This window comes from Camellia sinensis, chromosome 3, assembly GCF_055761805.1.
Source record: "Camellia sinensis isolate YWXY chromosome 3, ASM5576180v1, whole genome shotgun sequence".
In the NCBI taxonomy this organism is placed as follows: domain Eukaryota; kingdom Viridiplantae; phylum Streptophyta; class Magnoliopsida; order Ericales; family Theaceae; genus Camellia; species Camellia sinensis.
This window is the reverse complement of record NC_138963.1, coordinates 10874129-10888255: the sequence shown is the minus strand read 5'-3', so window position 1 is coordinate 10888255 and position 14127 is coordinate 10874129. Positions and strand designations below refer to the sequence as shown.

At 28.1% G+C, this 14127-nt stretch overlaps 1 protein-coding gene across 1 annotated transcript; it reads right to left on the bottom strand.

The window, feature by feature from the left end:
• Nucleotides 1-4405: 4405 nt before the first annotated feature.
• Nucleotides 4406-11181, bottom strand: LOC114278172 (jasmonate-induced oxygenase 2). Its single transcript, XM_028220181.2, has 3 exons — nucleotides 9974-11181; nucleotides 5569-5899; nucleotides 4406-4820 (listed from the first exon to the last, which is right to left on the bottom strand). Exons 1-3 carry the CDS (start codon nucleotides 10471-10473, stop codon nucleotides 4572-4574), a joined length of 1080 nt encoding a protein of 359 aa, XP_028075982.1. The 5' UTR covers nucleotides 10474-11181; the 3' UTR covers nucleotides 4406-4571.
• Between the last annotated feature and the right edge of the window lie 2946 nt (nucleotides 11182-14127).

Here is a 14127-nt window from a genome sequence, read left to right as displayed (position 1 = left end):
TATTTTTTAATTAAAAAATTAAAAAATTATTAAATTAGTTAAAAAATTAATAATTCATATAAAAAAGTTAAAGTTTTTTTTTTTCTACTTTTTGCATATTTTTTCGTAAAAAGTTAAAAAGTCATTCCAAACATACTAGTTTTTTTTAGCTCATATTTTAGTCAAATAGCCAAAAAGTTACTAAATTAGCCTGTTCCCAAACGAGGCCTATGTGATTGTTTGGTATGTTATTTTTGCATATTATTTTATTTAAGTCATAATTATTTTATTTAAATCACATTACTTTTTTATCATATCATTTCAAATTCAACACATATTTTACGTTTTTTTTAGTAAAAAATCAAAAAATATACGAATCTATTACTTTCCAAACAATTCCTAAATTTGTTTTAGAAAATTAGTTAAAAATTAAAATTAAAATTTTTGATTTTTTTATATTTTTAAAAAAAATATAAAAAAACAAAAAAAAATATAATCTAAAATAAATTAAAAATTAATTTTTAATCATATTTTCAAAACATCCCTAACTCAAACGTATTTTTTCTCATACACATGTCATGTTAGGCGTCAAAGTGGACTTCCAAAGCCCATCTCATGTTTTTGGTTTGTTTCATTTGGTTCAATCATCATCAACCTCAAATGAATAAATAAATAAAATAAAACACGTGTTTTTAATTTGCTACCATATATCTCACCACCGCACCAACATAGCAAAGCAAAGCAATCAATTGCCTATCGCACGGAAGACGAGTCAAATATTGGTGGGTGCTTTTCGTAGAAATATGATTATTGTACGTTAACCCATGTTTTAAATCTGATTTTAAAAAAATACTAACATACACAGTTAAAAATGATATATTATATACATTTTCAATTATACTATTATTTTAATTATGATATTATTTTAATTATAATTCATAAATTTTTTAATTTGGCTCTTATATTTGTATTTGGTTATAATTTTTTTTTTAATTATGGCTCAAAAAATATAAATTTACGACATTTTCTTCTTTAATTATAAGATCCATATAGTACACACTCTTAGTGTTTTTCATGATTTTATCTTAAAAAATATAACATTTTTTCATTAATTTTTTTAACAACAGTGCTACCTTTACTTAAAACTTTCCTCTCAAACCCACCAAATGATGTGCCAAGATTGGCATAAAGGTTTTGAGAGGACATAAATATAAAAGCGTGGGTCAATAATTTATATATTTTTTTTTTAACTCATCATTCTGTGGATTTGTGAAGAAAAAATTATGTAGATGAAATAGTTTTTATTTTTGTGCTTTTGATAAACAAAAAAAAAAAAAATTGCAATAAACACGGAAATGAACTTGCATACAAGAAACTTGCATTATCATGAACACTACTCTACTGAAATAATTAAAGAAACTTTAAAGACACCAAAATAGGCACAACTCTTTTCTGGGAGTGTATGATTTACATATTAAATGGGTCGTACTTCATGTAAGAGGTTTTTGCCGACTAGTGCTTTGTTTGGTTTAGTTTTCAGAATTTGTTTCTTAAAAAAATTTAAAAAATTTGTTTGGTGAGAAAAAATGAAAAAAAAAAAAATCATTATTTTTATATCATTTTATCTTTTTTGGGACAAAAATAAATTTAGAACTTTGAAAAAAAATTATGTGTTTGATTTTGTTAAATTAACTCGTAATGTTTTGAAATTTTTTCAAAAAGAGATTCGGAAAACTCAATCAAATAGAGTCTAATTTTTTGTTATTTTATTTTGTTTGTTATTTGTCTTAGAAGTTAAATGTTAATACGTAGAACTTACTATATTCAATATATATATATACATATCATAACAACATAAAAACTGAGGTTCAATAAAATATGCTGACAATATATTTCAACCTCAAAGTTGAAAAGATGTTTTGGAATTTGCAATATGATCTAGATATGAACAGTTAAATTAGTCTTATTATGGTTCACACGAGTAATTATTCAGTAATTTTAAAATATAAGCTTGTGATTGGTAGAGAAGATATGTAAGTAAAATATTGTGTTGTGTAATTAGAGAATATGAAGAGACATATTGAATAATAATTAGTTAAAGAGTACGGACACATAGTGTTCCAAAAATATTCTATAATTTCCTGATTCACACTCTGACTAGGTTAGGAGCGAAGTTAGGATTTCATCCTTGAGGAGTTTAGCATTTTGTAAAATAATTCTATAACTATGTAGACCATATATTTATATTTTTTTAGATCCTAATTTATAATTTATTAAAATATTCCAGACAAAGTATTAAATATAATCAAATATATAGTAGATGACAAGACAAAAGCAAACAATTTGTCATCTATAGAATTTTTTTCCCCCGACAGAATATAATAAGGCTTATAAGGAAAACGTGACAAAATATAAAAAAACCAAACTTCTTGAGGAGGATAGCTGTTGCTTATTTTTCCACCAAGAAAAATATCATAAAAGTAAGTGTGTTAGTAAAGATTGAAAAAATTTTACAGATTAAATTTAAGTTAATTATCAAATGATTACGTTGATGGTTCTTTTGCCTTAATGAAGAGGACTTTAAAATTACCAAATGTAGATAAAAGAAAAATTAAAAGAAGAATGAGGAAGACGGAGTAAGATGATTGAGTGAATAATTGGAGTGATTGAGTGAACAATCAAACTAACCATTAATTTATTTCTCTACTCATATGCTTTGAAAAGAAAGTGCATAAAATAAAGTGTAGAAAATTTACCTCTATTGCTATGCTTTGAAAATGAAGTGCATAAAATAAAATACAGAAAATTAAGTACAAGAAATATAAATGATAAGAAAAATAGAAATCAATTGTTTTTTTATTTGAATTATGGATCTATTACAATGTAGCCATGAATGACTATTTATAGACAAGCATTTGTAGAAAAAGCTACCAAATAACTACCATATCCTTCTATCTCCCACACTTCACAATCTATAATCTTCCACTTCATCTCTATGTCTCCATAACTTTCTTTAACTTCCAATTCATGCTCTATATTTTTCACTTTATCTTCCATCATCTTTTTACAGGTGTTTAATGATTCATAACTTCTTATAATCTCTAAATGAGTAGGAGAGAGTCACATATCCTGCAATCATATAGATAATAATTAATAATAAAATTATTTATTTATGGTGCCAACAATAACTAATTCCAAAACCTCCATTTCATAATTTAATTTCTCTGGCTGTGTTGGTCCATTTGAAAACAGAGAAATGACTGCATTTTCAAGGGCTCACAGGTAGATTTTGAGAGTTTGTGTGAATCTATCAAGCTGAGGATTGCATTATGTGCCAAATCTTCATGCCCCTCTTTGAGTTACTCAATTAATGATATTATCTATAACCTGTAACAAGTCAAATTCTGCATCAAGGGAGTTGGTTGAGCAGCACAGGTGGGTTCTTTAAATTCTGCACCAAGGGAGTTGCCAATTGGTTGTGTCTGCTGCTGGGTTGACTCTCTTTTGGGTCGGCAACTTGGTGTTTTGTCTGTTTTATGCTTAAGGCTTTGGTTGTTTGTTCTTTTTTTAAAGTGGGGTGGGTTGTGTTTGTTGTTGGTTCCTCACCAAATGATTGGATATTTTTTGCCGTATCAACTTAGTTAGAATTGTAATGTCTTTACTTCAATGTTCTTTATATTTCTCTTTCTTTATTGACGTAATTAATCTTATATAAAATGTATATTTTTTTCATCAATAAAATTTATTTTTACTAATAAAAAAAAAGTTAAAATTCACAAACTATGCTATTAATCGTTGAAATATTATGTGACGTTTATGTAATAACATCTAATACTTTTTACTATATTGTCCTTGCTTAAAAAACTTTTGGCATATATTACACATGACTCGTTACTCGATAATATAATTGTGAAATAAACTAAATTATTTAAATTCGATTTGTGTGACTCATTAAAAATTCGTTCAAAATAAGTTTAATATGTAAACAAGACAAAATCAAACATATGTTGAAATTCATTAATTTTTTGAATTTGTTACAATAAGTTTATTTTCATTCTAGACTATATAAAAATAAAAAATACTTGAGTCTAATTTGACCAAAGCTTTTTTGAAATTAGCTTCCAAAGTCAAATAAACTAATCTTAAACACATTTTCAAATTCATTAAAACCTTTTAACCAAATTTAAACAATCAAATACTCAGTTCAAATTGATTCAGTTAGAGACTTACTGAGTCATATCTATATCATTTCAGTTGTTCCAATGCTTGTAATTTTTACCCAAAACTTTATCTATAAATATCAATGTATGGTCCAAATTAATTCAATACATGAATCCCACAATACATCAATTCAATCTCCATTGTTGACATTGTTCAAAGTATCTAACTTTTACCTTAGTCCATGCAATGAATCGTAAAGATCAGATTACAAGCATTGAAACTATTCATATATTGTTGAATTCAAAGGATAGACCAACCAAACAAAGTTTGATTTTGCTAGAAGCAGAGGAAAACTAATCCAATTTGCACCAGTTTAATTTGCCAATTACATTGAAATTTTAAAAGACAAAATTAGATTCATATTATTATTATTAATGTTGGGATTTTAGTGATTCAACTTGAGATTTGCCACAAGGACCCCTTGTCCTAATGAACAATCTGTACTCATTAAATGTCATTGCCGGATACAGCGCCGGTCGGTCTTCGGAGACGAGTTTTTCGGCCGGTTTGATCGGAATTTTCCCATTGGGATTGTAGAAGAAGGCAAGTGATACTCTCTCTTTGGCTGAATTCACAATCACCCTATGCTCCACACTCTTGTAATTTGCATTGCTTAGAACCTAAAATTAACCATTCAATAATTTTAGTTAGTTACATCAACATGATGAAGCAAGCAAAATGGAAAATTATATATGCACATGATTATCTAGAAAGTAATAGGACCCATTATTATATTTTTAATGCTATAGATTTTACATGTACTCATAGAAAATAAAGAGGTATTAAAAAAAAATGAAACTCATCATAGCAACCCTTCATAACAAAATGTAACTGTGCTCTGTTCTTTTATATATATATATATGTATCTTTTTTTTCTTAAATTGTGTCAAAAATAATTTTAGAAAGTTAAAAAAATTACAATTTTTCATGTGGGTGAGACTCACATATTTGAAATGGTCCACACATTTTTTTTTTTTTTGATCGGCAAATGGTCCACATATATGAGAGGATGGAGTTAAATTATGTGCACTTAGATTTTTAAAAGATTTGGATATTATTTGTTTGGGGAGTAATTATTTTAACTAAAAAATCAAAAAGTTAATATAAGTTATCACATCACTCTCTTTATTTTTCTGTACAACTTTTCGTAAAAAGTTAAAAAATTATTAAAATAGTTTATTTCCAAATAAGGCAGAGAATTTTTTTTTAATTGTTCATTAATTATTAGCTTTCAACTTGGAAGAAATTGTACAGTTTGCACCACAACTTTAAGGGGTTAGAATGGTTTTCAGCTTCCAAATTTAGGTTCCTTGTTCTCGTCTTCTTGCAACAAAATTGAAACAAGACACTAACGAAGTGAGAGAGGACCTGAATTTGATCGCCAATATTGACAATGAAAGCATTAGGGGCAGGCTTGACTGTGACCCAGCCATGGCCACGGCGGACTTGGAGGCCAGAGACATTTTCATCGGGGAGGAGAAGGGTCATGCCGCCGGGGTCAGAGTGTGGGGAGAGACCCAGAGCCAGGTCTGGTTGTGGACATTTTGGATAGAAATTCACCCTCAAACAAGCACCAATGTCCTCTCCTCCAAAGGCTTTTTGAAGACAATCTTCTTCCAATCCAAGGTTTATTGAAAACACTTTCATCAATATTCCACATAGCCTCACCAATTCTTCCCCATATTGTGCAACCAATTCCCTACAAAATTTAATTACCAAATTAGGACCAGGTCAATTTTCCCATATGCTGTATGAAAATCACATGCATTGTTCAATCAAAATTTTTGTTCTCTATAGTTTTTAGTTTAAACCAAAAAAAAATAAAAATAAAAATAAATGAAGTGTCAAAGAGATGACTAGTGAGCTCCTACCCGCTAAGAACAAGACAAAAAGTCTACATGAGCCAACAAAAAATAGAGATTCACAAATACTTTCCCAAGAGAGAGGTTCATAGCCTGACCCAGTCTTATTAAATCCTATTAAGGGTATAATGAATAACTGATGACTGAAGATTAATTATTGCAACTTACAAGTGAGACTTGAACTCAACATTTGTCTGCTAGAGAAAAATGTATTTTCTTTTTCACTTATTAAAAAATGATAAATGTTATTATGTATAGAAAATTTATCTATGAAAATAGAAAATAATTAAGATTTTAAATGTTAATATTAATAAAGTTTATTACTCATTTGTTTTTGTTTTTTTTAACTTACACTAAATTATAATTTCTCTTATTTTCTTTTTCATATATATGAAAAATTACTTGTTTTATGAGTACATGCATGAACCCCGAGAAGGGTATTATCAAAGAAGCCAACCGTTTGATATGATAATCAAATAATTGATCTTACTTGCATCATGATTTGATATTGGGTCAAGGGCACATGTTAAGAATGTATTTAATTATCTTAGCTACCTCCACTTGTATGGGAGAATGTAAAACATAAACAAAAATAAATATGATAATTTTCAAAAGCTTAGATATTTTTGTATACGGATGAAAATGTCCTCACATTTGAAATAACGAAATTAACTTATTTATAAAATATATATATATATATATATATAACAAAGTGGTGTTTTGGAAAATTAGTAAAAAGTTGACTTTTTGACTTTTTAGCTTTTTTGGTGGCTTTTTTGGCATAAAGCTGGGTTGTTTTGAGTAAAAAAACTAATTTTTTTGGCTAAAAAAAACTAAAAAGCCAAAAAGTTGGATTTTTTCCATTGTTCCCAAAAGATAACATGATACTAACCTCTTCAATAAAAAAAAAACAAAAAACATTAATATTTCATTATAAATAAAAAAATAAATTTATAAATCACATAAAATAATATTACTTTCTTTATTTGGAAGCTCATTTAACTTGAAACAATTCTTTGAAATAGATTGTTGAATTTCACTTACAATTAGATTTCAATCTATTAATTTTATAATTTTAGAACCAAAAAAAAAAAAAAATCCATTGATGCACAACAACAACAACAACAACAAAAAATGCATTTCAATTTATTTCAAAAAATAATAAACCAAATAAATAAAAATACTTTATTTAAAATTCTATAACCACTGTATTTGTTGCAAATTAAAATATATATAACTATGATAAAATAAAATAATCGAAGCCAAATTAATAAATAAAATTGAGTATAAGGAGAGTATTTTGGTCTCTATGTTTAAAAAAAAAAAAAATCATTAATTGTAACAGTCTTAAAAGTTTTTCCTACTCCCTATACAAATTGAAAATTCCTTAACATATAACAAAAGCCTTTGACATTTTACCAACGGTTTGGAATACCATATGAACGGTTTGATATGATAATCTCAGTTTGATTGACTAAATTCTTTGAACCTTTTCGTACAAGTAAAGATTCAATGAAAGGAAATTAATTACTAAAGCACATGCAATGATAAAATATTGTGCAATGATATTAAAAAAAAAATTTAATTATTGAAAAGTAAAGAAAGAAATATTTTTAATTGAAAAATACTACAGACTCTAAAAGTTTTACTAAATTTTTTATCAAAGTTCTCACATAGATATGAGACCCACAACTTTATCGGTCACATGTAGATCTTACATCGTGAGATATTTGGTAGAAAATTTGATAAAACTTTTGAAGTCTTTAACATTACTTTTTTTAATTTTTATCTTTTTAATTATCATTTTTGAGCTTACAAAAATTGTCACCAAACAAGTCTTATGTTGTTCGGAGGAAGGGAAACATCTTTCTAACAAATGGATAAGAAAATGGATATTATATACCCTTGCTTTGTGGAAAGTAAATTACTTTTTAAGGAATAAAAAGATAATTTTATATTAAAAAATGGGACTTCCTCCTCTCTACCCCCAAAAAAAAAAAGCAAAAAAAAAGGAGATGATTCTTTCACAAAAATGATGGTGTTACATAAATTTAATCATAGAAAAAATTACTTTTTTTTAACCCAACAAAGTCATATTGTAAGTGTTGATCTCTCTTTAACACGGACGGGAGAATAATGCAATATAAATAGAGTGACATGATTGATTTATTATTTTTCATTTTAGAACAAAAGATTTTTTAATTACAAATATGCTATTATCAAAGTTCTTGTATAATAATTCAAAGCAGTATAACTTTCGAAATGGGTAATATTATACAAAGAAAATTTATATAATTTTTTTTTTTTTTTTTACAAAATGATATGACATTATGTGATATTTTTATTCTGAGACAAAACAATTACGAGTGTGATTCAAAATTATAAAAATATTATTATCATATCATTTTGTGAAAATTTTATGTATATAAATTATATTTTCTTTTTGAATTGTAGGAGATGCTCTCTCTGACATAAATTCCCTCTCTATTCTATAATCAGTCTCTCTAATTCTTGTTGAGTATAGACACATAATTTTTTACACTATTTTATACTGCCTATTTGTAATACGAGTGGGTGGCCTATTCCCATTATAAACATGAAGTGTAAAATTATAGTGCGTTTGTAATCTTAATCATTATGATTTTCAGAAAACCTAGATTAATTGATATGAAAAGTTTCAAGGGAAAGAATCTGATGACATAATTTTTTTATATAAGGTGAAATTTATTAAAAGTTTGTTTGAAAAATAATTTTTTAATTAAAATATAAAGTGAAAAAAATGAAAATATTTCATAATAAATAAATAAATAAACTTTCAAAAATAAAGAGAATGAGAATAACTCTTTTATTTTTTTTATTTTTTGATTGAAAAATGATATACAAGTCTTTTTAGATCTAATGGTGGATAAATGAGAGGATTGACAAATGATTGAAAAGATACAAGGAAGAGATTTGCCAAAATAATACTCTTTTTAATTTTTGACTTTTTTAAATAATAAAAATTATTCAGTGGGTTTGGTTTGACTTTTTTAGATTAAGTTTTTTAAAAAATGAGTTTTTTATTTTCGTTTTTTTATTTTGTTTTTAGTGAATATTTTTAAAATTTTAAACAATTTTTTTTTTACTTTTTTATGTGTACCTTACTTAGATGTATCTAAAAAGTAAAAAATTTGTGAAAAAATATTTTAAAAAATTAATAAATATATAAAAATGTAAAAAATGTATTGAATTCACGTATTTTTTTATATTTTTAGTATTTAGTGAATTTTTAAATGGTTTTTTTCATAAATTTTTTATTTTTTAGGTATATTTATGTTAGGTATGTCTAAAATTTTTTAAAAAATTGCTTAAAGTATTAAAAAATTTAGTAAAAATAAAAAAATACAGAAAACAAAAAAAGTAAAATTTTTTAAAAAGTATTTTTAGAAAACTGTAACCAAACAAAGTGATTATTTTTTAAAGAGAAAATTTAGAGATCATGAATGATCATGAAAGAACTATGATCCTTGGGTTACCTTGATTAGTGTGTGGTGGTTTATTCTAAGTGTAATGCAAAGGTCACAAAACTTTCATGATTATTTTCATAAAAGGTTTTTCATGATACCTAACATGACTGTTTTTTAAACTATTTTAACCACTTGCTAAACCAAACATAAAATCACATGTGAGTAATCAATTATGAAGTGTTTTGAGAAGGTGGTTAAAAGTTTATTTTTTAATTTTTTTAAAATAAATATATAAAAAATATAAAAAATAATTTGATTTAAAATTGATCAAAAAAATTAAGAAATGAGTTTTAATCCACCCATTAAAAAAAAGGTGTATGTGACTAGTGGGTCCGAGGATCTAGTTTCCTTGCAAGACTCAAATAGTGTTAACACTTATTCTACGAGGCGGCGCAGTGGATTTACCTGCACGACGGAGGAAACATCGGCCACTTCTTCTGGTCCCTCAGCGACTTGGGAAGAAAATGAAGAAAAAAATAGTCACTCCAATCCAGCTTCATCCCTTTCTCGACTCCGAGCCGGCTTCCGTACCCCTCGTAAGTCGCCGGAGAGTTCGCATATGCTATCTTCTCCTCCACGGGCAAGTGAAAGAACTCGCGCCACACCTCCCGAGTCCGGCTCATCAACTCGTGGCTCACGCCGTGGTTCACCACCTGAAAGAATCCCCACTCGCGGCACGCGCTTGAAATTAGGCTTAAAGTTTCATCGCGGAGAGAGTCATCGCCGGAGAAGATGTTGGAGAGGTCAATGACCGGGATGTTGACCTCGGTCTCTGGTGGCGATTCTACAGGAGATGGCGGTTCGGAGAGCCGTTTAATGTAGCGGTCGGGGATTACGGTCATGCCGCTGTCGGAGAGAGATTGGACTCGGACGATTGGCTCCGGCCATGATTGTAAGCAACTCATTGTTTCTAGAGGTGGTGGTAGTGTTGGAAAAATTAAACAGTACTTACTGTCAGAAGAAAATACTAAACTAAAAATATTATTAGAGAGAAAATTTAGAAAAACCTGTTGAGTGGTGGAGATGAGTCTATAAGTGTAATGGTATAGTTTAAAAGTGAAGTGGGCATGAAACTGAATGTGATATGCATGGGATGTGAAAGTAAGTATATATATATATATATAGAGAGAGAGAGAGAGAGAGAGAGAGAGAGAGAGTTATGGTGGGTGGTAGTGAGAGGTGCATGAAGAGTGAGGGAGATATATATAGACACTTGTAGATTCAAAGATGAACTAAATTCTGCGCCGTGATAATCTTGATTGCTCTCACCCTATTGTCTATGGTGGACCACTAGTGCTTCCTCAGAAATATGATTTACTCTACATTGAATTAAGTCAAACCCATTTTTTGCATTCACAGATTTTGATTATACAATCGCACATTTCGAAGGGACTGAGTTAAGGAATATGAAATAATAAATAAAAATTTATCACTATTTTAAATTTGAAAAGAATAATTATAAATTTTTAAATAATGTAATGAAGAGATTTCGTTACAATTTTGAAATGGAAATGATTACAATCTTGATTAAAAATTGTAAAACCTAAAAGTGTTTAAGATTATTTTAATGAAAAAAAAAATGAGATATAAACAAAATTTATATGCATAGCAATGTGCCTACATAGAAGATTATTTTAAAACAATGTAATTGATATTTAATTATTAAAATATCACTTTCACATTATATTAGTAAAAAATTTGTAACATTTTTTTTTTTATAAATTAAATACAAACACAACTTTTACTATATAATTTACACTTATATCATGTATGTATTGTATATATGTGGTATAATCTACAAGACACCTAAGATGATCATGACATATTTTGTCACCTTGAAAAAGAGATTTACGTTTCCTCAAAAAAATAAAAATAAAAGAACTTTTTTGAGTTACACAATTGACCATTCGTACCTTTGCTTTTGAAGAATGTATTTTGAGAATTATCTCATATGCCTCCACTTTTTTGTTGGTGCAGAATTTTAATAAAGGAAGAACAAGATGGAAGGAATGTTTCACATTACAATAGATTTGTTTGGTGGAGCTTATATCAGATTATTTGTAATTTTTCTTTTTTTCTTTTTCAAAAGTTATGTCAGAATATTTGATACAAAATTTGCTTATAACTTGTTGAACCATTTTAATATCTTACATTTATTTATTGATTTATCTTTTTCATAAATGAGATTTCATTACTTTGGTAACCTCTTGGTTATAAATGGAGGTTAAATAGAATTCATGAACTTGGTTAATGGTCATTATTTTGGTGTAACCATTTTCTCTTATTTAATGGTCATTATTTTTTGGTGTAACTGATAGGTCCTAATGGCCTATAAATAGTCCCTCTCATCTATTCTTTTTTACACCACTAACACACACCAACTATTTTCTATACAAGAGAGATTACTAGCAAAGAAATGTGTTTTTATTGGTAGAGCTTTGGGTTCACCATCTTGTATAGAGTTGGCCTGAACCATACGACAAGTAAGTGAGCTTTGGGTTCACCATCTTGTATCCTGAAGGGGACAAGTCATAATTTTGTGACTGCTGCATCGGTATTGGAGTTCTTCCTGGGCTTGATCTCCTTAAAGAAAACGAGATATCTGTGCCTCAGCCTGATCTATTTGTGTCTCATTTTCTTTGCATCATTTATCAATAAAATATAATTTTTTCTGGTATTTTCACCAACATAACTTATGAAATAAAAATAACTTAAATAAGTTGAACAAAATTTATTATTGAGAATAAGTGAAAACAATGTGGTTAGCTTATAGTTTTAGTTCACATGAAATTACACCAAATAGGCCTATACATGCTCACTTTCTTAACGCAATATTCGCCTCCAATAGATAGGGTCATTGAGTTATCTCCACGATAATCTCATATTCAATCTGTTGTCTAACGGTTATATGCACACCCAAATTCAGATTTGTATATCCTCATAGATTTTAGTTTCTCAAGAATTTAGAAGTTTATTTCTACTAAGAACTCTAATGTAAGAAATATGATGGGTGTAAATAGAACTCTATTGTACTTTATAATTCAATATTTATATACATAACTAGATATACGTGCATATCTAAGATAACTAGAAATTTAGATAGGGAGCTAATTCAAAATAAGGTATGTAGTCATTTTTTTAGGTAGGGAGCTAATTCAAAATAAGGTATGTAGTCATTGCTCCTTGGGCAATGGAGTACTATAATTAAAATTACCGTTTGACTATTTTTAATACGTGTTTCATATTCATTTTAAGTGTAGTGGAGATTATATTTAAAATAAATCTAAATAATGTATAGTTTTTTTTTGGGGGGGTACATTTTTTAATTTTCTTTCAACATTTAAACATTACTACCAAGGTATAGAGTCATTGTTCCTTCAGAAATGGGGTACTATAATTAAAATTACATATTAACCATTTTTAAATATAGAGGAGAGTACATTTAAAATAAATCGAAATCATATATAATTATCAGAGATCACATGGACATTGGATCACTGGTTTTATCGTTGCATTGGTACTGCCACAGCCAACGTGGCTGAGTTGTGGTCCCTTCGTGATGGGCTAAACCTTGTTACGAATTTAGTGCTCCTACAAAACCTAACTCAACACATGCTAAGTAGTATATATAATCTTTGATTGCATGTACTGGGTGATGCACTGCTATAGAGAGGCTAATCAATATGCAGATCTTAGAGTATCTCCAATGGTAGTAGGCATTTTACCTATCTAAATATTACTATAAAGTATATATTTTATTTTGCCTATCAACTGTTTTATGTTTTTACTCTAACCATGCTCTTTATTTTAGCTATTAGTCCAAATACTATTAATTTTATAGAATGCCACGTCAACAACAAAGATGGAGGGAAATGATCCTAATGATTGAATACATTTTGCCTAGCGTTGAAGGCTAGCTACATGTAACTAGTGAATATGAGTTGAGCCAAAATGCCTAATCATATGCCTAGTGCGTTGGAATTGAAAAAAGTGAATCACACTAGGCATTTTAACTAACAAGTATTATATGCCTAGTGCATGTATGGCAAATTTGGCAACACATTGGAGATAGGTGTTCGTATTTTAAATACTCTCTTTATGCAATCAATTGGCTACGTGTACTTGGACTCATTTAAAGGGGTCTTGGCCCTCCAAAAAAAAATAATTGTCCCACTTTTCTATATTTCTAAAAATTTGAGAAATCTTATGTAATGACCCCTTTATATCAATCTAATTCCACTCAAAATTGTAAAAAATTCACTCTACATAAGAATTGCCCTCCCAAATGTAATAATAATTGCAAAAGTTTAATAGGAACCTTGTTAAAATCCATTAGTAACCACATAGAGAGACAAATGTTTGGTAGCCTAAATATCATGTTCCACTGTCAAGTGGATATTAAGGCAGTGGCTGTCAAATTCTTTAGTAGCATAAATAACACAATGGTGATACATACCACTAAAAAGAGAGCACTAAACCAGCTTTAATGAGCTGGCAAAAAAAAAAAAAAAAAAAAACCAAAGAGTTAAACATCAAATCAATTGAAGTTACAGTGTATT

Coding starts and splice junctions, on each gene's coding strand:
- LOC114278172 (XM_028220181.2), bottom strand. CDS start 10,473: ATGAGTTGCTTACAATCATGGCCGGAGCCAATCGTCCGAGTCCAATCT. Junction 5,900..9,973: donor ATGTTTCCTCCGTCGTGCAG/GTAAATCCACTG, acceptor TAAATTTTGTAG/GGAATTGGTTGCACAATATG. Junction 4,821..5,568: donor ATATTGGCGATCAAATTCAG/GTCCTCTCTCAC, acceptor GGTTAATTTTAG/GTTCTAAGCAATGCAAATTA.